This window comes from Eretmochelys imbricata, chromosome 1, assembly GCF_965152235.1.
Source record: "Eretmochelys imbricata isolate rEreImb1 chromosome 1, rEreImb1.hap1, whole genome shotgun sequence".
Classification (NCBI taxonomy): domain Eukaryota; kingdom Metazoa; phylum Chordata; order Testudines; family Cheloniidae; genus Eretmochelys; species Eretmochelys imbricata.
Window position 1 is genome coordinate 140,417,882 of NC_135572.1, and position 24,627 is coordinate 140,442,508.

At 44.2% G+C, this 24,627-nt stretch overlaps 1 protein-coding gene across 1 annotated transcript in view; it reads left to right on the top strand.

The window, feature by feature from the left end:
- CDKL5 (cyclin dependent kinase like 5) overlaps positions 1-24,627 on the top strand; it is a 150,637-nt gene that overhangs the window by 10,755 nt on the left and 115,255 nt on the right. The window contains exons 3-4 of the mRNA XM_077816462.1: positions 21,195-21,422; positions 22,375-22,409. Of these exons, the coding sequence (XP_077672588.1) occupies positions 21,359-21,422; positions 22,375-22,409 (99 nt within the window). The 5' untranslated portion in view covers positions 21,195-21,358. The remainder of the gene's footprint in view (positions 1-21,194; positions 21,423-22,374; positions 22,410-24,627) is intronic.

Below are 24,627 nucleotides of genomic sequence, written 5' to 3' on the forward strand. Positions count from 1 at the left end.
TTACAGGCGCTGGATGTGAGTTACTGGACTCCTGCAAGACATAATGACTGCATTCAGAACTACTCGCAAAACTCAACCCTATGACTTGGCTTTCTCTCAATGAATTTCTGACCCACGTGCTCTCGTCCACCCATACAAAAATATCAAGCGATTATAGGCTGGGAAGAAAGAGAGAGATGCTGTCATTTCTATTTTTAAATACGTGTGTAGGGCTTAGGGTCACTATCACTGTAGTATCTATAATGACCGAGCTAAAGCATAATAAGTGCTATCAAACGTAGCAAATAAGAAACTTAAAATTATTTTTCCTTTTGATCTTTCAGTTTATTATATTCAGGTGTGTTTAATGGTGTGTCTTAAAACTGTAAAGTTAGGGGCTAACTGGCTTGAATAAAACTTTCCTGCATATTGACTTAATGTTGAGGTAACATTGTTACATATATGAGTCAACAATGCAATGCTGTTGCAAAAAAGGCTAATGCAGTTTTGGGTTGCGTTAACCGAGGCATAGCATGCAAGTCATGGGAGGTGATAGTATCACTCTACTTGGTGCTGGTCCGGCCTCAGCTGGAGTACTGTGACCAATTTTGCTGTATAGAAAGGATTTAGAGAAAATGGAAAGGATGCGAGCGACAAAGATGATCAAAGGGATAGAATGCAAGCCATATGAGCAAAGGCTGAAGAAACTGGGTAGATTTAGTTTGAAAAAAAGGAGATTAAGGAGGGACATGATAGCTGTTTTCAAATACTTGAAAGGTTGCCTTAAAAAAGATGGAGGAAAAATTGTTTTTTCTTGCCACAGAGGCAGGACAAGAGACAGTAGATTCAAACTACTACATACAAGATTTAGATTAAATCTCAGGAAAAAACTTCCAAACTGTAAGAACAATAGGACAATAGAACGAACTGCGTAACGAAGTTGTGGAAGCTCCTTCCTTCACTGGAGGATTTCAAAAAGAGGCCAGGGAAGACATCTGTCTTGGATGATTTAGATTCGTGGTTCTCAAACTGTGGGTTGCGACTCCATTTTAGTGGGGTTGCCAGGGTTGGCGTTAGACTTGCTGGGGCCTGGGGCCAAAGTTGAAGCCCGAGCCCCACCACCCAGGGCCAAAGCCCGAGCTGGAGGGCTTCACCCCTGGGTGGTGGGGCTCAGGTTACAGGCCCTGCTGCCTGGGGCAGAAGCCCTGGGGCTTCGGCTTTGGCCTTCCTCTGCCTGGGGCAGTGGGGCCTGGGCTTTGTTCCCACTCCCCCGGGTGGTGGGACTTGGGTGAGCTCAGGTTTGGGTCCCACCTCCGGGGGTTGTGTAGTAATTTTTGTTGTCAGAAGGGAGTTGCAGTGCAATGAAGTTTCAGAACCCCTGATTTAGATCCATGATACTCAGACTGAGGCTCGCAAACTGCAAGTGGGGCTTTAATGGGTCTCCTGTGGCTCTTTGCAGCATGTGATATTAAAACACTGTGTGATTTTAATTACTAACCAATCAGGATGCTTTTACTATGTTATCCAGTTGTAGTGGATAAAATAAGAATACTTGGTCAGTCATTTTGCTGAGAGAATTAATTATATATATATATAGTAAATGAAAGAATGAATTCAGAATACTGTGTCTGTTTTGGGTAATGTTGATAGTTAATTTGTCTCCTGAACCACTGAGATCTGACTATTGGTGGTTTAAAGACCACAAATCCTGCATTTTGGCAGGGATTGGATTAGATTAGATTAGATTACACTTGCGGTCCTTTCTAACCCTATGATTCTATGTTTTTAAATTTTGGATTGTGCTGGATATCTTTTGAGAGCAAGATGCATTGGTTTTGTGGGTTTTTTTGGGGTGTGGGGTTGGTCTTTCTCCTCAGAAAATTCAATTTGGTCTTTAGTTTTAAAAAGCCTGTAACCTGCAGAGCACATGGATTATTCTTTTCTGGTTCTTAAAAAATACTTTAAAATCATTATAAATGATTGGTCCAGAATGTGGGTTAATTCCTTTTGGTAGTTTTTGCGTAGTAGGATATTGGCAAGGTAGCTGCTTCTTCAAGTGATGTCCCTCTGGGTGCTTCACTGTAGGTGCGGCTGCGCCCCCTGTGCCTGGGATCAGAGATCTTTATCAGCAGTGCCCGTTGGACCGCACATGCACACCTCCCCCTTTTCACGCTGTGAGTGGGATGTATGTATAGCGCTGTGCGGTCCGACCCCCCCCCCCCCCACCACCACTTCCTTCTCTACCACCTTTGGTCTGTGATGGAAGCAGCAGCAGAGCCTACTTCTCCTTTTCCTTTAGTAGATAGTGCCTTACCTGTCAGTTTTAGTGTAGTTAGTACTTCTAATTTTTCTTCTATTTTTCCCCCCTCTCTCTCTGTTTTGGGGGGGGTTTGTTTGTTTGTTTTTGGGTTTTTTTTTTGAGACACAAAGTCACAATTTTTTTTATTTTCGCTTTACCTTTATAGTTTACATTTTTTGTTTCCCTGCTTCCTGCCCTTCCCAACTGGGAAGCTTTTTCCCTCACCCTTATGCCTGGTCTCCTGGGTTTAAAGTACATCTCCAGTGGAGCCTCCTTCCCAGTAACAGATGGCCACGCGCAGTGTATTCGCTGTCTGGGAGAGGGACATGTACCACAAAAGTGTTCCCACTGCCACAACTTGACTTCCAGGGCCAGAAAAGACCAAACATGTGGTTAAACCTTCTCCTCATGGAGAAATCACTGCATCCAGCATCGGACCTGGGCTCAGACTCTTCCCACTGAGCAGTCTTCATGTTTGGTCAGTTTGTCCACTGAGCCTCATTCTGTGCGTCCCACCAAGAGAAAGTTGTCTCTCTCATTCTGATGAGAAGAAATTGGCTTCCTCCTCACACTCTGAGGCACAGCCCTCCAGGACTCCATCCCCTGTGAGGTCAGATGCTTCAACATCTTCTAACAGGACATGGCTCCGTGGCGCATCCAAGAATCTCCAGCACGAAATAACTGTTTAAAGACCCTAACTGGGCTGGTAGACAGCCCCCAGTAATGTCCCTTGGTTTAGGAGACCAAGACCAACCGTCTGCAGGAGCGATGGCACCCACAAAACCATTGGCACCTGCATCCTTTTCGGCACCGATTAAGCCGTCAGCACCAAGCAAGTCATCAGCACTGACCAAGTCTCTAGCTCCACCTGCTGGCTGCTTAGGGGAATGCATCTCTCCTTCAGCAATGAATCATATACTGGCACTGATGATGCTCTTTCCTCCTCCTCCACAGGAATTCATATACCCGAAAGACCCTCTTGTATTGGACGCTCCTGAGTCACCTCTCCTCAGGCACGAACTTCCACCACTCCTACCCTCCTCTTCGGACTCATGACACTCCTCCAAGGGTGGCACCTCCCTCCCTTTCCAAGCGATGAGGAGGGCTCCATTGCACCTTCATATTTGAGATAAAGTCTTGGAGCCTATCTATGCATCCTCACTATTTGCAATCCACATCCAGACCACAATCCTGGTATGGACTACCATGGATGCAACCACACATTCCACTTCCTCTGTAGTGGCCATATTGGGACCCTTGGGCCATGTACAGGGCACAATTCGGGAAACCTCTTGTGGAGTGAAGTCGGAGACCTACACCTCTTTCTCCATTGTTCTCTTGCCTGCCAGAAACCAAACCTCTACCTGTACCAGTTGAGGAAGAAGAACAAGAGGAGGAAGCTCCACCAACACTACATTTCTCTTCTTTTTCCCCAATGAAGCTATCATGCCTCCACCTTCTACGGCTGCTGATGACTTCAGGCACTTTCAGGAATTATTCTAAAGGATCTCTAGATTCCTTTGGAGAAAGTTAAATAGCATCAGCATAAACTGCTTGATACCCTCCGCACATCCTCTTCCTCCAAAATTGTGCTACCTATCAGGGTTTCCTAAGGGTGTATAAACCTCTGTGGAAGACTTACCTTTTGAGGGCCACAAGCTGTTCACAGAGCATATGGATGATTCCCTGCACTCTCTTAAAGACTCCTGAACAACTCTGTTCTCTCGGCATTTACATGCCAGTGCCGAAGAGACATCTGGGGAAGTATCATCTCCCCCCACGATCCCGACCACTGCAATACAGTCCCCAATGGCACTATGACACCCAGTGTCGAAGACACAGGCCTTCTGTCAAATGTAGACAGCCCACTCCTCAAGGGGCCACCTCTCATGCACCCCCAGCCAAGCCAATTTTGAAGGTGTGGTCGAGGCCCTGAGAAGCCTCCCTCTCATCCAGTCATTCCAACCATCTTCAATACTCCACCAGTTTGGTGACTGATTAGCTCTATTTTTTCCATCACGGAAACTAATCACCTCGGACAAGTGGGTTCTAGAGATAGGAAGGGGATGGAGTATCCTTCTCTGACGATCTATTCTGCCCTGCCACCCCCCTCCCTGTCCCTCATCAAGGACCTCTCTCTCAATTTATTTCTCCCCACAGAGTTTATCTTCTCCAGCTGGGTGCCATGGTTCCTTTCCAACACAGGGGATGGGATTTTCTACATTATTTTCTGATCCAGAGGAAATCCAGCATCCCATCCTGCATCTTTTGAAATCTAAACAAGTTGGTCAAACTGCAACACTTCAGATGGTTACCCTCTTCACCATTGTCCTAGCACTTGAACAGGGGGACTGTCTCAGCCCTCGACCTCCAAGACGCGTACTTTGACATCACAATGTACCCTGCCCAGAGATGGTTTCTCCAGTTCACCATGGGCGCCGATCACTCTCAGTACAAGGTACTGCCTTTCAGACGGTCAACGGCCCCACATGTGTTCTCCAAAGTCCTTGCGGTAGTCGCTGCCTATGTCAGGAAACAAGGCATCATCATCCTTACATACTTAATGATTGTCTCCTCAAGGCTTCATCCAAAACAGATACTCTTTGTGCTCTCCAGGTGACAATGGACCTTTTCATGAACCTGCCCCTCTGCATGAACTTGGACAAGTCTACTTTAATGCCAGTACAACACCTGGAGTTCATCGGCACACAACTAGGCGCCAAAAAAGCCAGGGCCTTTTTTCCACCTCACAGATCTTGACTATAGTGGATCTTGTATCCACGGTACAAACCTGCCCTCTGATCTCTGCCAGAAGGGGTATCCAGCTTTTAGGCCACATGGCAGAGGCCACATTGGTGGTAAAGCATGCATGGTTACATATGCAATGTCTTCAGGCATGGCTTCGTACAGTGTATGTCCCTCACAAACACAGCCTCCACAAAATTTTATCCATGCTGATGAGGGTTAAGGACTCACTACTATAGTGGATGCAGCCCAAGAACGTCTGCATCGGGGTTCCTTTCCTTGGACCAGCACCGACAATGATTCTCACAACCAATGCCTCCTTGATCGGTTGGGGAGTGCATCTACAGTGGGGAGTGCATCTGTTGGGGAGTGCCTACAGTGTAGGGCAGGTGGTCCTTAACTGAATCCACTCTACGTCAAACTCCTAGAGCTACAAGCGGTTCGCAATGCCTGCTGACATTTCCTCCCACTACTCGAACGTTGCACTATCAGAATCATGACGGACAATATCACCTGCATGTTTTATATCAACAGGCAGCGTGGAATGAGGTCCCATTCCTTACGTTCAGAGGCACTGAAATTCTGGAACTGGTGTATCCGACACAACATCACCATCTCAATCACGTGCTTTCCTGGACACCAGAACAGCACTGCGGACTCATTGAGCAGGAGTTTCTCCCACGGCCACAAGTGGTAACTGGATATGTGAATCCTTCGGCTCATTTTCAGCTGATGAGGATTCCCTACCAACGATCTTTTGTCACTCCACAAAATGCCCACTGCCCTCCATTCTGGTCGAGACTGGGACTGCAACTTGGATCTCTGGGAGATGCATTCCTCATCACATGGGATGCACCACTTCTTTGTTTCCCTCTCTTCCCCCTTTTGCTTTGAGTACACTGCAAGATACAGGAGGACCGATCTCACGTCATCCTTACAGCTCCAACATGGCTGACAGTTCTGGTATACATACCTCATTCCCACGATGGAATGCCAACTGATCTCTCTCCATCCAGTGCTGTAGCTCCTTTCACGGGACACGGGGCGCATCCTACATCCCAGTCCACAGATACTCCACCTCAAAGCCTGGCTCCTCCCAGGGTCTGGGATTCAGAAATAGCCTGTTTGGACACAGTTAAACAGATACTTTTGAATAGCAGGCACAACATGACTAGATGCACTTACTATTAGATTAGATTCCAGTGCTGGTGTGCCTCCCATCAGGTCGAGGCAGTACACGCTCCACTGCCATTTATTCTGGGCTATATGTTACACCTTAAACAACTGGGACTATCCACCAGCTCCATTTGGGTGCATTTGGCTTCAATCACTACTTTTCCTGCTACATAGATGGACATTCCATCTTCACATACACTCATGATATGTTTTCTAAAGGGTCTCCAAAATTTTTATCCCAACATATGAGACCTGACGCCAGCTTGGGACCCAGCCTTGTCCTATGTTCTCTAAGTAGATTTCCATTTGAACCAATGGCAATGTGCTTTTTCGTTCCCTTTGTCAATGAAAATGGCCTTTTTTTTTGTTACCATCACCTCTGCCCGAAGGGTTGCCGAAATTGCGGCCCTTCTGACTTATCCCCTGTACGCACTTTTTCACAAAGTTACGCTACATCCACTTCCAAGATTTTTACCCAAGGTTCCATCGTTGTATTATTTCAATCAACTGATTCACCTTCATTGCTTCTTCCCAAAGCGCCTCAGCCATAGGTGCTGACTCCGTTGGTGCTTCGGGGCTGGAGCACCTTCGGGGAAAAATTGGTGGGTGCTCTGCGCCCACTGGCAGCTCCCTGCCCCCACCCCAGTTTGCCTCTGCCTCCTCCCCTGAGTGCACTGTCCCCACTTCTCCTCCCAGCGCTTGCTGCCATGAAACAGCTGTTTTATGGCGTAACAAGCTGTGGGAGGGAGGGGGAAGGAGCGGAAATGCGGTGCACTCGGGGAAGGAGGCGGAGGAGGGCCGGGGCGGGAATTTGGGGAAGGAGTCCAGTAGGGGCAGGGAGGAGGTGGATTTGGGGCGGGGACTTTAGGGAAGGGGTTGGAATGGGTGTGAGCACCCACTGGGGCCAACAGAAGTTGGTGCCTATGCTTTCAGCAACCAGCAGGAGGCAGCTCGGCACACCCTGGATGTCAGATGAGCATTTCTATTTGGACAGGACTAACCTTTCTGAAAATCACCATGTCTATTCCTTTCAAGGACTGAAAGATCCAGGGGTGCAGCCATCTGTAAACAATGCCTTTGTACGCGGATCTAGCAATGTATATATTTGTCCTAAGAAGTACACAATAGACAACCTCCTACTACAATTAGAGCACAGTCTATCTGTTTGCTTTCCACCTCCATTGGTTTTCTCAATAATAATCCCATTGCTGACATTCGTAAGCTGCCATGTGGACATCAACAGACACTTTTTCCCATCACTACGTTATTACTCATGATGCAACAGTGGACATTCTCCTAGAACATGCTGTCCTATCATTTGTAGTAAATGCTTCTCCAGAGCCCCAGCCTTCCTATTAGGGGCACTACTTTCTAGTCTCTTTCAGTGGAGCACCGATGGGGACATCACTTGAAGAAGAAGACCGGGTTACTCACCTTGTGCAGTAACTGAGGTTCTTCGAGATGAGACCCTATGGGTGTTCCACTACCTGCCCTCTTCCCCTCTGCTTCGAAGCTGAAACATAAGCTCTGTGGCAAAGGAGGACTGGGGGGCAGTTGGACCGCATAGCACTATATATACGTCCCGCTCACAGGGGGAGGCACGCATGTGCAGTCCGACAAACACTGCTGATGTAGACGCTGCCACACCTACAGTGGAGCATCCACAGGGATACACATCTTGAAGAACCTCAGTTACTGCACAAGGTGAGTAACCTTCTCTTTCATCATCTGACTCTCTTCCCCCCTCTCTAAAATAATCTCTTGGAAGGTGGAGTTGAAATATTTCTTTATCAAAACCATATTTCTTTCCTATGCTCATGCTGATTTGTTAACGTATGTTTATTCATGAGTGGACTACTGACTTTTTGTTTTCCTGAGTGGATTTGGAAAAGGTAGGGGGGCGGGAGAATGCGCATACTTATCAAATATGTAAAATTAAAAAGAGACTGGTATTTTGGATCCTGCCAAACTTGAAATAAGTTCTTCAAAATCTAATCTCTGTAATAATGTACTGTGCATAATAATTCTTCAAAAGATATTATCAAGCCTACTATCAGTTTTATAATCTAATTGAACTCTAACTAGTCTTCAACATCTCATTAGAAATACAAACATAAAATCTATCTTCAAATCAGTTAGAACTTGTTTTACCTCTTCCCCCCTACTACTTCTGAGAAATGCATCTGACTGTGACATGACACTAATGCAATGCACTTGAGCCCTAGTTGTACAGGCATTCTTTGTTCCTTCCCTTTAAATAAAAACTACAATAAAATATTTTAATTGCTATGCCAATTCTAAAGGAGACTAAATTCCTTTATTAACTGTATCTTACAAAGGGATGCCATCAATTTACATTTCACTTCCTTTTGGGAATTTTTTCACCCACTTTCCTTATAACAACTACATTTGCTATAACTAAAGGAGATTAGAGGAAAAACTGTTTATTTTCTGCTCTTTCAGTATATTTACCTTATGCATTTAACAGAATTTTGTACGCACTCAATTTCTCTTATTTGTGTGAGTCTGTTGCAGAGCAACAGGGCAAAGGTACATTTTTTTAAAAAAAGGAATATAATTGTAAAAACCCCACAAAAATTGGGAAAGAACCTTACAGGGTGATAGTACCTGAATGTTTTAACTCTTTTTGAAAATGAACAACTAAATTTCCGCTTGTTGGTGTCTCTGTAAAATATAATTAAATAGGTAGTTCATGACTCATCTTTTTCAGAATGAAAATTTAAGGTGGCTTTTAGCATCCTCACAAGGTAACACATGCCCAAGAAAAAGTTCAGGCTATTAATATTTTTTTAATTAGCCAAACCACTACTTAAATCTTAGATTCAAAATTAGAGTTAAATAGGCTTTCTACACAATTTGTATTTTAATAAAATACTCTGTTCTTTCCCCTTGTCTTATTCCATTCTGTGTTTTAAAATTTATTCATTGCCCAAGTTGTCCTCTGACTTGACTAATTTTTTAAAACTTTTTTGTATCTGTTTTCTTCTCTAAAATGTTTCCCCTTTTTAGCCTTTTTTTAACTCTGTCAGTGTTGCCCCCACATCCTTTTCTTTTCCTTACTTCCCTACAATGTTTCCTGCCCTGTGCTTGCTGATTTTTTACCTTGAATTGCTTCCCCTTTTTGTAGCTCCTTGGTTTTCCTGCCCTTTCTTGATTCTATCCTCATCTCCCAGCTGTAAATGCTGGGAGAAAGTAGAGCAACACATGAGTGAATACTCTTTCTCCCGCTACTCACGCTTTCTGCTGCAGGTGGACTTTTCTCAAGAGGGGGTAGTGCTATGAGGGAGGCTGAGAAAGAGGGGTAACAGTATGAGGGATATAAAAAGGGTGTTGTGCCAGGGAGGAGCTGGGCTGGCTTCCTCTCCGGATGGTGAGTTGATGGCCCTGGAATTAACAATTGAAGCAGCTGATATGATAGTTGAAGAACGTTTGAGAGTCAGGAAATGCAACCAGTGAGTCAGGAGGAATTCAGAGTAACAAAGTTGGCTACACTAGACATTTCTTTAGGTTAATTTTAAGTGTGTGAAGGATAAGTGATCTTGAGTCAAGTAAGTAAAATATGATACTTTTGTTATTATGACGAATGGCAAGTGAAGCGTCTTTTCTTTTCGGCATGTTCTGGGTATGTTTTTTTTCTTTGTTTTTTTGAGGTTGGCTGTGGAGGGGGACGTTTAATTTAAAAAACAAAAGAAAAAACATTCTCTGTGGGTCTGATTTGAAAAAAGCATCAAGAATGAATAGTAGAAATCTGGCAAATACTTCTAAGGGCTAGTTAGGCATTACATTTTCATTCACTAATAGCAGTATAGTACCTGATGCTATTAATTTATAATTAGACATTTTGGGCTTTTTTTTGGACCTCTTGTGGTTTTTTTAGCAGATGTGTGCTTGTTTTGTTTAAGAAATGATTTCATGGTGTTTTTTTTTTAAATCTGAATAATGAACCAAGAATCAGAGTAATAATAGGGTTGAAAATTACATGGGATAGCAGTCATTGTAGTTATTTTGGTCTATGTTGGAATAACCACAAAGTTTAGTTCCAGCATTCATAGGATTTTAATAAACACTCTGTATGTTCACTTTCATTTAATATCGTATTTTTCTTTTACTTTAAAGACTAAGAACCAAAAGTTCTTCTCTGTCCTGCAGTGTGGAGTAGAGTAAACCCTGTAGATTAATGAAAATTAAGCTCTGCTAGAAAAATGGGGGACAGAAGATCAATAAGCAAGTGTTTATTTTTCCTGTTTGCCTTTCCCTGTTCAGGAGATGTTGGCAACCCTTCTGAGTCACCATGGGCATTCTGGGCTCTGTGTGATTGGGGGTGGGGGGAGGCCTGCTCACAGTAGGGCATTTAAAAGTTGTTCTAAGCAGCACATTCTCCTACTGTTGTCTTTTCGTTTGTGTGCGTGATTAATTTTTTTATTGATTTTTCTCCCCCCCTGCTCCCGCAATAAAGAAACAGACAATGAAAGGAACAAAAAGTGAATGACTTACAGCTTGTATATGTTCTCAAATATTTGCACACTTCATAGGATCTCCAGCTGAATTATGCAGTTTTACAACTCATCAAAGCTGCAAGACCAGACAGACAATACAAGATGAGAGAATACTACATAGACATAACATGTTACAGTGGGAGTGTCCATACTAAAATAGGAGAAGACAATACATGAATAGGGAGAGCAGAGGACAGGTCTTGGGGGAGGGAATGAGGATAGGAGGGGTTAGGAGGAATGTAGTTCTAGCATTCTTTGGGCTCTTCTAATGTTTTTATCCAAATCTGTCTCGAAATTGGGTCCAGATATCTTCAAATTCATATAGCTTATCACGCTAGTGACAAGTTATGTTTCTAAAATATGTTAGGCATCCAGTTCTGAAAATTTTGGCCATAGCTGTCTGAGGTGTTTACAGTTCTTTGAGTGCTTGTTCATGTCAATTCCAGTCAGGTGTGTGCAAGCGCACATGCACAGTAGCCGGAAGATTTTTCCCCTAGCAGCCTCTGTGGGAGTCAGCCTGGTCGCCCCTTGGAGTTACGCTTTTTACACCCAATAAAGGGCACTGCCGACCCACGACCCCCTCAGTTCCTTCTTACCGCCAGTGACGGTAGCTGGAACTTCCCCTTGCTCTCGCTTCGGCAAGCGGCTTAGCAGTACTTTCAGTTTTCGCTGTAGCTAGTTAGTTCTAGTTGGTTAGTATAGCTTAGCTAGTTCACTTACGTGTTTCAGTTACAGGGGGGTTCCCCCCCTTATTTTACACCGGGGCATGCCATGATCCCCTGGCTTCAAGACTTACCAGGACTGTGCAAAGCGCATTCCTGTAAGTGACCCCCATACCTCCTGTTCAAGGTGTCTGGGCGAGGGTCACCAAAAAGACCACTGCATGATCTATCTGGGAAGAGGCCCTGGAGGTTTTTCGCCTTCCTCTGTAGCATGGGGCACAGGTCACTTGCTGGAGGATTCTCTGCTCCTTGAGGTCTTTAAACTACAATTTGAGGACTTCAATAGCACAGATACAGGTGTGAGGTTTTTTTTGTAGGAGTGGTGGGTGAAATTCTGTGGCCTGCGTTGTGCAGGAGGTCAGACTAGATGATCATAATGGTCCCTTCTGACCTAAATATCTATGAATCTATTAATCTAAGAGTGGGAGCAGCGGCTTAAAATCCTCCTCATGGAGGCAGCTCTCTGACCTCAGTCAGACCCAGGTAGTTCCCAGTATGTCATCTTTGGCACAGAGCACTACGGAGCCATCTTTGACAGATCCAACATTGGAGAAAGACACTGCCAAGGAGGCTCAGCACCATCATGGAGCCTCTAAGGGGCACTCCAGCCTTCGGCACCGGTCCCAATCACTGACCCAAGAAGAAGAGGACGGAAAGAGGCCTATCCCCCTTGGCAAGATCCAGGGACCAGCCATCAGTGGCACCTCAATTGGGCATCGGCTCCAAGCCTCAGAGTGGGGCTACGTCGACTCCTGCCCAAGTGAGGCAGTCGAGTCCAGGCCTATTGTGCTCGCCAAACCCCTTGGAGCACCTGCCACTCCTGTCAGCCCTGGAGGCTTTTGAGGCGATACAGGACCTGCTGAGACTCGGTGTGGTTCTCATCCCCAAGCCAGGAGTATGTGTCGGCACTGCAGGCTCCATTCTGGCACCCCATTCAGTCAAAGGGAAAGCTGGCAATGATGTCCCGCTGATCCCCATCACCTCGGCACCTCCCGACGCCAGCACCTCAATCCAGGGAGTGCAGTCGGTCCCCAGGCTCCTGACGCTCTACGTCGAGAGGTGCAGTGCCTCCCTGGTCCTCTTATTCTAAAACATCAGAGTCTGAGTTGGACTCATATCGCTCTGACTATAGTAGGAGCAGAAGGTCCAGCTCAAGGTACCATGGGGGTCCCACCCAATGCAGTGGCCCTCGCAATGGCAGAACCCGGCTCAGTGGCCCTTTTGGCTTTCCATCAAGGCCAGGGTCAGAGATAAGGATCCTGCTCAGGAGCTGCATCAGTGGCATCCACAACGTTTGTTCCGCTACGACCAGCGACTGAGCCATTACCTCAGGTGTCAACGCCGTTGGCCGCGGCACCAACATTGGCACTGACTGACTGCCACCCTTGACAACGCCTTTGGCGCCGGAGGCGTCGGCCGCTCAGACTTCTGCTGCAGTGCCGGCTGCACCTTTGTCACCGATTGATGGCACCAGCGCTAGCACTGATATAGTCATTGATGCTGGCTGTGGCGGCGTTGATGAAGACCCTGGTGCAGATGCTACACTAGACATCTGCACCGGCGTGGGACCCATTGTCGGCACCAGTACTCGCAACCTTCGCGGCACTGGGACCAGGCCAACCAGCCACAGTCCCCCTGGGGTCACGAGATCTTTCAGGTGGGGATGGTAGAGAGCAACCACCTCCTCTGGTGGCCTCCCTCCTCCTCTTCACCAGATGAGGCGCGGGCGGGCACTTCCGTAGCCCCAGCTCTGGAAGACTCCAGGGTGTTGCAGCAGTTGCTGCACTGGGTCGCCCAGGTTCTGGGCATTAAGGCAGAGGAAGTGGTAGATGCTGCAGACCCTATGGTTGACCGCCCCCCCACCGGCCCTTCCTGTATCACCTTACCGTTTATAAAGACAATTACAGACATGACTAAGAGCCTGTGGCAAACCCAGCCTCACTGCCACCCACTGCCAAGCATAACGAACACCAGTACTTTAATGCCCTCCAGGGGCTATGAACACCTATCTTCTCACCCCCAGCCTGACTATCTGGTGGTGGATGCTGCTAACCAGCGGGAGAGGCAAGGCTTTCAGGGCCCTTCCCCCAAGAATAGGGAAGCTAAAAAAACTAGACCTATTCTGGTAAATGGTGTACTCAACCGGGGGATTACAACTCTGAATATCTAATCAGCAGGCCATCGTGAGTAGGTACTCCTACAATACCTGCTCAGCGATGGCTAAATTCACGGAGTTGCTCCCCTTGGACTCCTGTGCCAAATTTTCAGCTTTGGTCAAGGAGGGGAGACTGATCTCCAGGGTGTCCCTGCAGGCAGCACTTGACGGGGCAGATGCTACCACCAGGTTTATGAACACGGGAGTAGCCATGAGAAGGGGCTCATGGATCCAGATTTCTGGTCTTCCTTATGAGGTCCAGCAGACCATACAAGACCTGCCTTTGGAGGGTGAGATTTTTTTTTTCCAGAGAAAACGGGCAAGAAGCTAAACAACCTAACGGACTCCAGAGCCACCCTCAGGTCCTATGCCTCTATACACCATCGACGCAGCAGACGCTCTTCCGTCCGCGGCCTCCTCAACGGTTTGTCACCAGAACCGCCAGGGGACGGGTCCAGAAGGAGAAGCAGGACTGGCAGGAGAAGGCTGCATCAACCCTCTGGCCAGGGCTCGGGAAAACCCAAGCAGTCTTTGGGCCCAAACCAGCTTTTTGAAGGCACGGTCCAGGACGGTGTACCACCCCAAAGACTGGATCCACCCCGCCTTACCTTCTTGTCCCAACTATCCCCTTTCTACTGTGTCATCTGTGTCACCTTGGACCGCTGTGTGCTCCACACTGTAGAGAGGGGATACTCTATCTAATTCTGTGCTCTCCTGCCCTTCCACCCCTCTTCCCCTTCCCTCTTTAGTGACCCTTCTCATGAGCAACTCCTTATCCAGGAGGTGCACTCGCTCCTATCTCTCGGGGCAATGGAGGAGCACAGGGGCGAGGACTTTTATTCCCGGTATTTCCTAATATCGAAAGCCAAAGGTGGCCTCAGGCCTATCCTGGACCTACAAGAACTCAAAAAGTTTGTGAAGAAACCCAAGTTCCATATAGTCTCGTTGGCCTCCATCATCCCGTCACTGGATCCAGCAGACTGGTATGCCGCCCTCCACTTGAAGGATGCGTACTTTCACATCACAATCACTCAGCCCCACAGGAAGTACCTCAAGTTTGTGGTGAACAATACCCACTACCAATTTACAGTTCTTCCGTTCTGCGTGTCAGCAGCATCTTAAGTCTTCACCAAGTGCATGGCAGTTGTCGCTGCATTCCTGCCCAGGTACCAGGTACAGGTGTTTCCATACCTCGACAACCAGGACGAAAGTGGAAGCTAAAGTCAAATTCATCAGGACTACCTTTGACAACCTGGGTCTCCTTCTAAACGAAGCAAAATGGACTCTGTCCCCCATTCAGAGGATAGAATTTATAGAGGCAGTACTGGACTCTATCCAAATCAGGGAACACCTGCCGGAAGCGAGGTTCCAGACCCTGGCCGGTATCCTTCAAGGTCTGACCATTTCCCACCACCACAGCAAGAAACTGCCTGAAGCTTCTGGGACACATGGCTGCCTGTAGCTTCATGTGCAACATGCCAGACTCAGGCTCTGACTGCTCCAGTCATGGTTAGCATTGGTGTATCAACCAGCCTGGGACAGCTTGGACAGGATCGTGACCCTTCCTCACCCAGCTCTCGACTCCCTACTGCGGTGTCTCAACCCTCAGGAGGTGTGCTCAGGAGTCCCCTTTGCCAGTCCACAGTTGTCTCTTTTGCTAGTGATGGACGCATCAGACTTAGGTTGGGGAGCACATCTAGGAGACCGCAGGACTCAGGGTCTCTGGTCTCAGGAGGATCTGGCTCTCCACATCAATGTTAGAGAGCTGAGAGCAGTGCGCCTGGCATGCCAGTCCTTCTGGGCATACTTAACAGGACAATGTGCATCAGTTATGATAGGTAACACCACTGCCATGTCTTATATCAACAAACAGGGGTGCACGCCCCTCTCCTCTGTGCCAGGAAGCCCTCATGCTGTGGGACTTGTGTGTAGAACATTCAATACAAGCGTCGTACTTCCCCGGGGTACAGAATGAGCTGGCGGACCACCTCAGAAGGTCTTTTCTTGGACATGAGTGGTCCCTTCATCTGGATGTTGAGAATTCAATCTTCCAGAGGTGGGGATTTCCCCAGATAGACCTCTTTGCTACGCGACGTAACAGGAAGTGCCAGTAGTTCTGCTCCTTCCAAAATCACAGCCTGGGCTCCAGCGTGGACACATTCCTCCTCCCTTGGGGAGGTTGTCTCCTATACACCTTTCCACCCATACTGCTCTTTCACAAGGTACTCCTCAAGATCCGGAGGTAATGAGCTCAGTTCATATTGATAGCTCTAGCCTGGCCCTGCCAGCAGTGGTACACATCTCTACTAGACAAGTCCGTGGAAGCTCCAGTCATCCTGCTGCTGTTCCCAGACCTTCTCATACAAGATCATGGTAGTCTCCAACATCTGAACCTTGGGTTGCTGCACCTCACAGCATGGAAGCTCCGTGGTTGAACCCGGTGGAGCTTTCCTGTTCAGACCAGGTTAGACAAGTCCTCCTTGGCAGCAGGAAACCCTCTATGAAAGCTACCTGCCCTGACAAGTGGAAGAGATATTTTTAATCTGGTTGGCACAGTACCATTCGTTCCCGACGCTAGCCTCAGCGCCACTTATTCTGGACTACCTCCTCCATCTGAAGCAGCAGGGGCTTTCAATGTCATCAGAAAGGGTTCACTTGGCCACCATCTCGGCCTTCCGCCTGGGCGCAGAGGGCCGCTCTGTCTTTGCTAACCTGATGGTCAGACAGTCTCTAAAAGGTCTCAGCAGGCTCTACCCTCATGTTCTGCAGCCTGTCCCAGCTTGGGTCCTTAACCTGGTCCATTCTAGATTCATGGGACCACCCTTTGACCACTTGGTGTCATGCTCCCTGCTCTCTCTCTCTCTTACAAGGTCACGTTCCTGCTAGTGATAACCTTGGCCAGGAGGGTATCTGAACTTAAGGCCCTAACATCAGAGTTCCCTTACACTGTGTTCTATAAGGACAAGGTTCAGCTCAGACCTCATCCTGCTTTCCTACCGAAGGTTGTATCGCAGTTTCACCTCAACCAGGACATCTTTCTCCTGGTATTCTACCCTAAACTGCATTCCAGCATCAGGGAGCAAAGACTTCACTCACTGGATGTCCGTAGGGCGCTAGCAGTGCTCCAATCAGTGGACAACTCTGATCCTACCTCCTGAACTTGGACTTGTGAGTCATCTGGTTGGAACTGACAAGCACTCGAAAAAGAAAAAACTGTTACCTTCTCGTAACTGTTGGTCTTCGAGATGTGGTGTTCATGTCCATTTCAATACCCATCCTCCTACCCCTCTGTCGGAGTAGCCAGCAAGAAGGCACTGAAGGGGTGGCGGGTCGGCAGGGCCATTTATTGGGCGCCATGAAGGCGCAACTCCAGGGGGCGCCCAGGCTGACCCCACAGTTGCTGCTAGGGGAAAAATCTTCCGGCTACTGTGCACGTCCGCGCACACACACCTGGTTGGAATGGATATGAACAACACATCTCATAGAACAAAAGTTATGAGAACATGAGTAACTGTTTTTTTCCTGCATCTTTATCTATGATTTGAAACTATTCTTTGTACTCAGGACAGCTTTGTTTTATTTTTTTAGGTGGACTCTCATATAGATGATGAAGTAGAGGATTAGCAGAGCCAAACAAAACACAGAACCTGAATCTTGGTTAATAATTCAGTCCTTCCCCTCTCTACAGAGAATCTCAATATGTGTGCCAATTCTGGGTGTGACTTTTTCCAGTGTCCCTTTGTTTGTCTGGATGAGTGAGCAACTTCACTGTACCAGCAGCTATAGATGGGAACAACTGAAGTTCTAGTTATATAACTACTGTAAATAGGGGCTTGCTAGATTCACATGTTAGTATGCAGTGGTGTTGTAGCAGTGTTTTTTCCCAGGATGTTAGAAAGACAAAAGGTGGGCGAGAGAATCTTTTATTGGACCAACTTCTGTTGATGAGAGAGGCTATGCACACACTACAGTTTAAGTAGGTATAAATTATGTCACTCAGGGATGTGAATAAGACACGTCCCTGAGCAAAGTAAGTTACACTGACCTAAGTGCCAGTGGGGACAGTTCTCCCACTGACATAGCTACTGCTGCTTGCTGGGGCCAGAGCGATTAAGTCGATGGGAGAGCTCTCACCTTAGAGCATCTGTGTTAGTACATCCAGAGCAGCGTTACATCAGTGCAGCTGAGCTGCTGTAAGCTCTGTAGTTAGCCATAGCCTGAAGCAAGCTTTTGAGATTACACAGAGCTCTTCTTCCGGTTTCCCAGACCTGAAGAAGAGCTCTGTGTAGCTCGAAAGCTTGTCTCTCTCACCAACAGAATAAAAGATAATACCTCGCCCATCTTGTCTCGCAAATGTTAATAGCAGTTTCATGCCATGAGCAGGTTTGAGCAGCCTTGGTATTTGTTCTTAGGCAACGAAGGTTTCACTGTGTTAAAGTTAGGCTAGTTCCCTTATTGTTCGCTTTGACAGTAGTACCTTGATAGACAGTTCTCTGTTCAGGTACATTACTAGATCCTAGGTTGCTGCTGGATATCTGAGTTAATGGCTATTCCCTTTTCTTATCTGGATCTTGAAATGATTATCTATGCCTTTGTCACCTCAAGATTAGATTGGTGTACTGCGCTTTCAGTGGAGCTACAGCTGAGGCTGTGTCTGTATGGCCCCACAGTTTGGACTACGGGGGTGTGAATAGCAGTGTGCTGAAACTCCTGTGTGGAAGCTGTGAGCACAAACTACAAGGTTCTTAGTTTGCGTTGATATAATTTTTTTCAAACAGAACTACATTAATGCAAACTAGAAACCGTTTACTTTGCACCTGGGAAGTTCACATGGGGGAAGTTACAGCGCAGCACTTCAGCGTGCACTGCTATTCACACCCCCAGGAGTCCAAACTGTGGGGTAGTGTAGACAGAGCTTTAGACTGTTCTGAAGCTGAAACTAGTGCAGCAAGTGGTAGTACACTTTTTAGTGCAGTTTCACATCGGGAGCACAGTTGCACCTGTGGTGTGTGATCTTTGCTCGTGGCCAGTATGTTTTCAGGTGGAATTTGAGGTACAGTATTAGTTTTAACTTACAATGTCACAATGTACAAATTATTGGTTGTAATAGTAACTATTGATATGCAGGTTGACTGGTAACTTGCTAACTAAAAAACCCCTCAAACTCTAAAACAGCCTTTCCAGATGTTACGCATCCGGGGGTACTAATGTAATTAGCAAATCAACTTACTGTGCCACTCTGGTTTTTATGAAAGGTGATGGGAGATGTGTTGAAAGACTGATTTGGGGAAGGAAGCTCATACTAATTTTTTTAAAGTGACCTTAGCAATGACTCTTGCAAATCTAGCCTTTATCCCCAGTAAAATATGGAACAAATATTTGAAGGACCAATCAAGAAAAATCAGTGAAAGCACTGAACCATGAATAGTAGGCAGCACGGCTTTGAGGAACAGGTATTGCCAGACTTGAATTGCTGTTTTTTTATAGAATTTCAGAATTAGTGGATGAAGGGAAATTTGTACATATCTTTAGAGTTCTTAAAGCGTTAGATATAGAGTCTCATGAGAGATTATTTTTCACTAATTCGTAATGGCGGCAATATTATCATGTACTTTTAAAACTGGATGAAGAACAAGAGCCATTAAGAGGGTAATTAGGAACACTAAAGTACGAAGTTTTGTGACTAGATTGTTAGTTATCACAGGGATTGCTGTTAGTCTTGTTTAATATCTTCATTCATGAAATTGTTGGCTGATACTAATAGAAAGTTGAAAATACTATTTCCTGAATTGATCCTCTTTCTGGCAAATTATTTTTTTCTTGTGTATGGAATGCAGCTTTTTTTAGGCTTTTCTCATTTATTCTCGAGCATTGTTGGTGTTTTCAGCATCAATCTGGCAGTAATCTAATTACTAATACACAATCTGCACATAAAACACTAAGATTTGTTTATGTTCAAATGCTACAATAGGGTGGACAAAGCACAGCCCATTTTAGGCTGTAGTGCAGGGGTTAACAGATTAGATAACTTTCTGTGGCTTCTTTAATTGTTTTGTTACTGTTACCTTAGAGATTGAAGGAGCTGCAAAGGGGGAGAGAGAGACAAAACGCACACATATTCGGGTGGGAGGGGGAGAATGTGGAAGGAAAAGACTAAGGGCACAGGTTGGGAATGGAAAGATATGCCATCTCTTTAACAGAGACTCAGGTAAAGAAAATGGTTTCTCCTGCCCAACTAAAATAACTATGAAAATATTTCAGTAATGAAGGAATAACTTTTTAAGCTATTTTCCCGTAGCTATTTAATTTAGGAAAGCCTTTCTTATCTCCATATTATAATCACTTTGAGAGAGGAAATTTGATTCTAAGGTACTGTATTTGATCATCTTTTCTTATGTAGCTTTTGGTTTCTGTACAAACAAGTTTGTCTTCCAGGTCTTTTGACAAGGCCAGCATTGTTGTGTTTTTGCTGTCTCTCATACCTCTCCTCTTCGTTCTGTTTGGCTCACAGCAGCACTCTCAACAGCATCCATTGGCAACACTAAAATAGTGATGCAGCTTTGTTTGTTTTTGTGCAGAATCCAGCAGAGTTAGGTCATCGATCTTTGTGCCATGTGTTGGTTTAATGATATGGATTCATTCCCACCCTGCAGGCTAGTTCCTCATGAGTAGTCCCATTCCTAGGGCACTGAGATGTGAAAAACTGTTCCCCTTTACAGTGAATCCATTGGTGGTTTATTTTTCTCTTTACATTTAAAAATAAATAAATGGTGTATGTATTGATGATGATACTATATACAGTGGCAAAATAAATCTTGGTACACTTATCATTCTACTAAAACTAAAGGTGACAAATTTTGCCTGGAGTAAAAACTTGCTTTGTGTTCTTCTCATTTTTTTTATAATTATTACATTTATTGTCTGAAATTATACAACTTTGCTACAAATAGAACTTTGAAAGGGTGCGTATTGTACAGTACTAAGTATATTTAATTTGTTTGAAACTTCTTATATAATAAAAAGTGTTTTTCAGCATATTCTTTTTAAACAGGCTCCTAATAGAGTTAATCATGAAAAGTGTCAGAAATATTTCCAGGTGTAATAAAAGATAGAAAAAGAGGTACTAGCATAGTAAGGATTCTTCGAATGAAGATTTTCTATCATGGGAGTGAGGGAAGAATAAACTGGTTAATCACAATCCATTTTTCTGTAGCTAGCTGTCAACATAAATGGAAGAGAAAACACTAGTATTTATAGGAGTGTGTTCAACTACCCACTGTGGTAGATCACTGCATTTTTTCTCTTCTACCAGCAGGAAGCATTTCTTATGTAAGCTGTTTTCTTATTTTCAATGATGTCCTGTATATGGGATTACAAAACCAGCTGTGCCATATATCAGATATGTAGTCACCTTTGCTGGCTTCCTTTACATATGCTGCAGAGCTCTATTGACCATAAAGCCCAGAAAGGGGGTGAGGCAATTTTCTTTATCAAATACCACAGTGCTGATAGTAAATATTGTGAATATATGCCATTGTTTTTCTTTGTGTGCTGTAAAGCAAGATCTGCTGATGCTAATTTTACCATTCATTTCTTTCCAGGAAGCTGTTTAATGCCTAGAAACTAGGACAAGTATGTAAGAAGTCCAGTCAATCAATGTGGATTTCTCCTATCAAAAGTCTTCAGTTTTGCCTACCACAGACCCTTTAGACACTCTTCTCTGTGCCATGCTCTGTGGCTCTCATCACAAGAGGAATTTGTCTTCATGAAGATTCTTAACATTGGTAATGTGATGAATAAATTTGAGATCCTTGGGGTTGTAGGTGAAGGTAAGTCAGTTCTTCTTAATGAAATATGAATTAGAACTAACAGAATTCAGAGGCTATTTATATATTATTCTATAATTAAACAGAAAAAATAATACCTGTTCCCGTTAGATGAAATTCTTCAAAATGTTATTTCTCAAGATGACTTCAGTGTTGGGGGTCATTTGTTCTTAAAATTAAATCATTGTTATCCAGGCCACAAACAATTTTATTTCTCAGATTTCTGCAACAATTTCTATGCTTAACTATGGACATTACGGAGCTAGACAAAATTATTATTTGCATATATAAGTCAACATATTAAGTAATAAAACTGTCTAATTTTTAAGTTGTCAGGATGTCCAAAAAAAATGGAAAAAACTATCTTATCATTACAAATCCAACTGAACCCTGATGTGTCAGGGTGTGAAAAATCCATACCTTGACCTAAGTCTCTGAGTAGACAGGCAGAGCTGCTGCTTCTCAAGGAGTTGGATTACCTGTACCAATGGGAGAATGCCACTTCAGCTTTGCCGCTATAGCATTTTAAGTGTAAATAAGTCCTGAGAGATGCCCTAAAAGTAAAGGAAAATGTAGAGGTACCAGAATGTACATGAAATCACAATTTTTTCTATTTTGTTGATTTTTTTTTTAAAAGCAAGTCTATTAGTTGGCTGTCTACACTACTGACACTTACTATAGGAAGATACAGTTATTCCAGATTTTCTTGCATATGCATATTTCTAAAAATAAGGACTTCACAGAAGAATTTTGAAATCATATGCTTACAAGCAGCTTCATTTTTAAATTTTACGACACAAAAATGCGACAAAGCATTTTAGATACAAGTGTAAGAAAATAGTATTAGGAACAATGCATCTATAATGCATATTAGGCAGCTGTGAAATGTAGTGTATTTGCTTCCTTTTCCCACAGCATAGTAATTAATCTGTTTGTTTTTTCCTTTGTGTTTCAGGAGCCTATGGGGTTGTACTTAAATGCAGACACAAGGTAAATAGAGTGCTTTAAATGGTACATAGATGTTGGTCCATGGATTAAAGCAAGAATGAAATTTTAAACATGGAGAGAGACCTGGGTAGTTAATGTATATTAGTACGTTTGCTGCCTTGTTTAGGGCAGACTTTGGCCTGCAATCAGTTGTTCAAGGTCCTGATTTGACTATATTGAGACAGGAAACAGCTGCATCTAGGGTGCGATATAATCAAAAAGACAGAGCTTAATTTTATAAATTCTAACACAATAATTATTGAACAGAAATTCAGAGAACATATTAAGTGTTACTAGTCTGGTCATGCTTCAGTTGTAGTCCAGGGAATTAAAATTGAGAGTTGAATAAAAGAAAAATATTGTCGAATGATTCAAAACATACTAGTAGAGACTATTGTTGTGTAATTAATCATATCTTGCTAATATGATAATCTGGTCGTTTCTGTAATGTGGCAACAAATTGTTCAGGACTGATGCATGGAATTTCTATGGCTGCTGTTTGATAATCTAACTTCAATGAAAGAATATTCACTTTAATCTGGCAAAGGACAAATGAAGAACAGAAAAAAAGTTTTGAAAATGTGAATGGAGTTTGAAATTAATTCAGTGCGCCTGAAACAAAACGAATCACTTAATGTATCTGGGAATATGTAATGGGGTTGCTCATTCCTTACCTTAGTTGCTGTGCTTTTGGACATGATATACTATATTTGAGGATTGCCAAAAATATAACTGAGGCCCATGTAAATTGGGTTTCTTGTATAAATTCCAATTTTGCTATCTGGTTAGCATGCCTGTGCTCGCATGCGCGCACACACACGCATGTGTGTGTGTGTGTGTGTGTATATATATATATATGCGCTTTCATGGGATCAGTGCAAAGGGAATGAAGAGTGGCGCTGATGTGAAGGAAGGGAAGGATCAAGACTGGCAAAAAGTTAGAAGGAACTTGTCCAAGAAGTAAATACCTCATTCTCCCTTCCAACTGTGCAGTTAAGATGCCAAAATGTCTAGTGCAGATTATTTACACTCTCACTTTTTTCTTTTGTGTTCTTATTGCTTTGTCCCTCTTGCCTTTACTTGAAAAGCTATTTTTAAAAAACATATTGTAGAACATGTAATACCTACCTCCTAAATCTAGTTTCAGATGTTTAAGTTCAACTTGGCATACTTAGTTTAGAGTTACAACACCTTAAGGATTATACAAAATTGCCATTTATAGATGGACTATCTTGACTATGTATTATAAAATTAGTAGGCCTGACAAGTGGTTAAAAAAAGTAATCACGATTAATCATGCGATTAATCACACTGTTAATAATAGAATACCATTTATTTAAATATTTTTGGATGTGTTCTATATTTTCTAATATATTGATTTCAATTACAACAGAGAATACAAAGTGTACAGTGCTTATATTTATTTTTGATTACAAGTATTTGCACTGTAAAAACCCAAAAGAAATAGTATTTTTCAATTCACCTAATACAAGTACTGTAGTGCAGTCTCTTTATCATGAAAGTTGAGCTTACAAATGTAGAACTATGTACAAAAAAACCTTCTATCAAAAATAAAACAGTAACATTTTAGAGCCTGCAAGTCCACCCAGTCTTACTTCTTGTTCAGCCAATCACTCAGACAAACAAGTTTATATTTGCAGGAGGTAACACTGCCTGCTTCTTGTTTACAATGTCACTTCAAAGTGAGAACAGGTGTTCTCATGGCACTGTTATAGCCGGTGTCACAAGATATTTACATGCCAGATGCACTAAAGATCCATATGTCGCTTCAACCACCATTCCCAAGGACATGTGTCCATGCTGATGGTGGGTCCTGCTTGATGACAATCCAAAGCAGTGTGGACTGACACATGTTCATTTTCATCATCTGAGTCAGATGCCACCAGCAGAAGGTTGGTTTTCTTTTTTGGTGGTTCCGGTTCTGTAATTTCCGCATTGGAGTGTTGCTCTTTTAAGACTTCTGAAAGTATGCTCCACACCTTATCCGTCTCAGATTTTGGAAGGCACTTCAGATTCTTAAACCTTGGGTCGGGTGTAGCTATCTTTAGAAATCTCACATTGGTACCCTCTTTGCGTTTTGTGAAATCTGCAGTCAGAGTGTTCTTAAAATGAACAACATGTGCTGAGTCATCATCCTAGACTTCTATAACATGAAGCATATGGCAGAATGTGGGTAAAACAGAGACCTATAGTTCTCCTC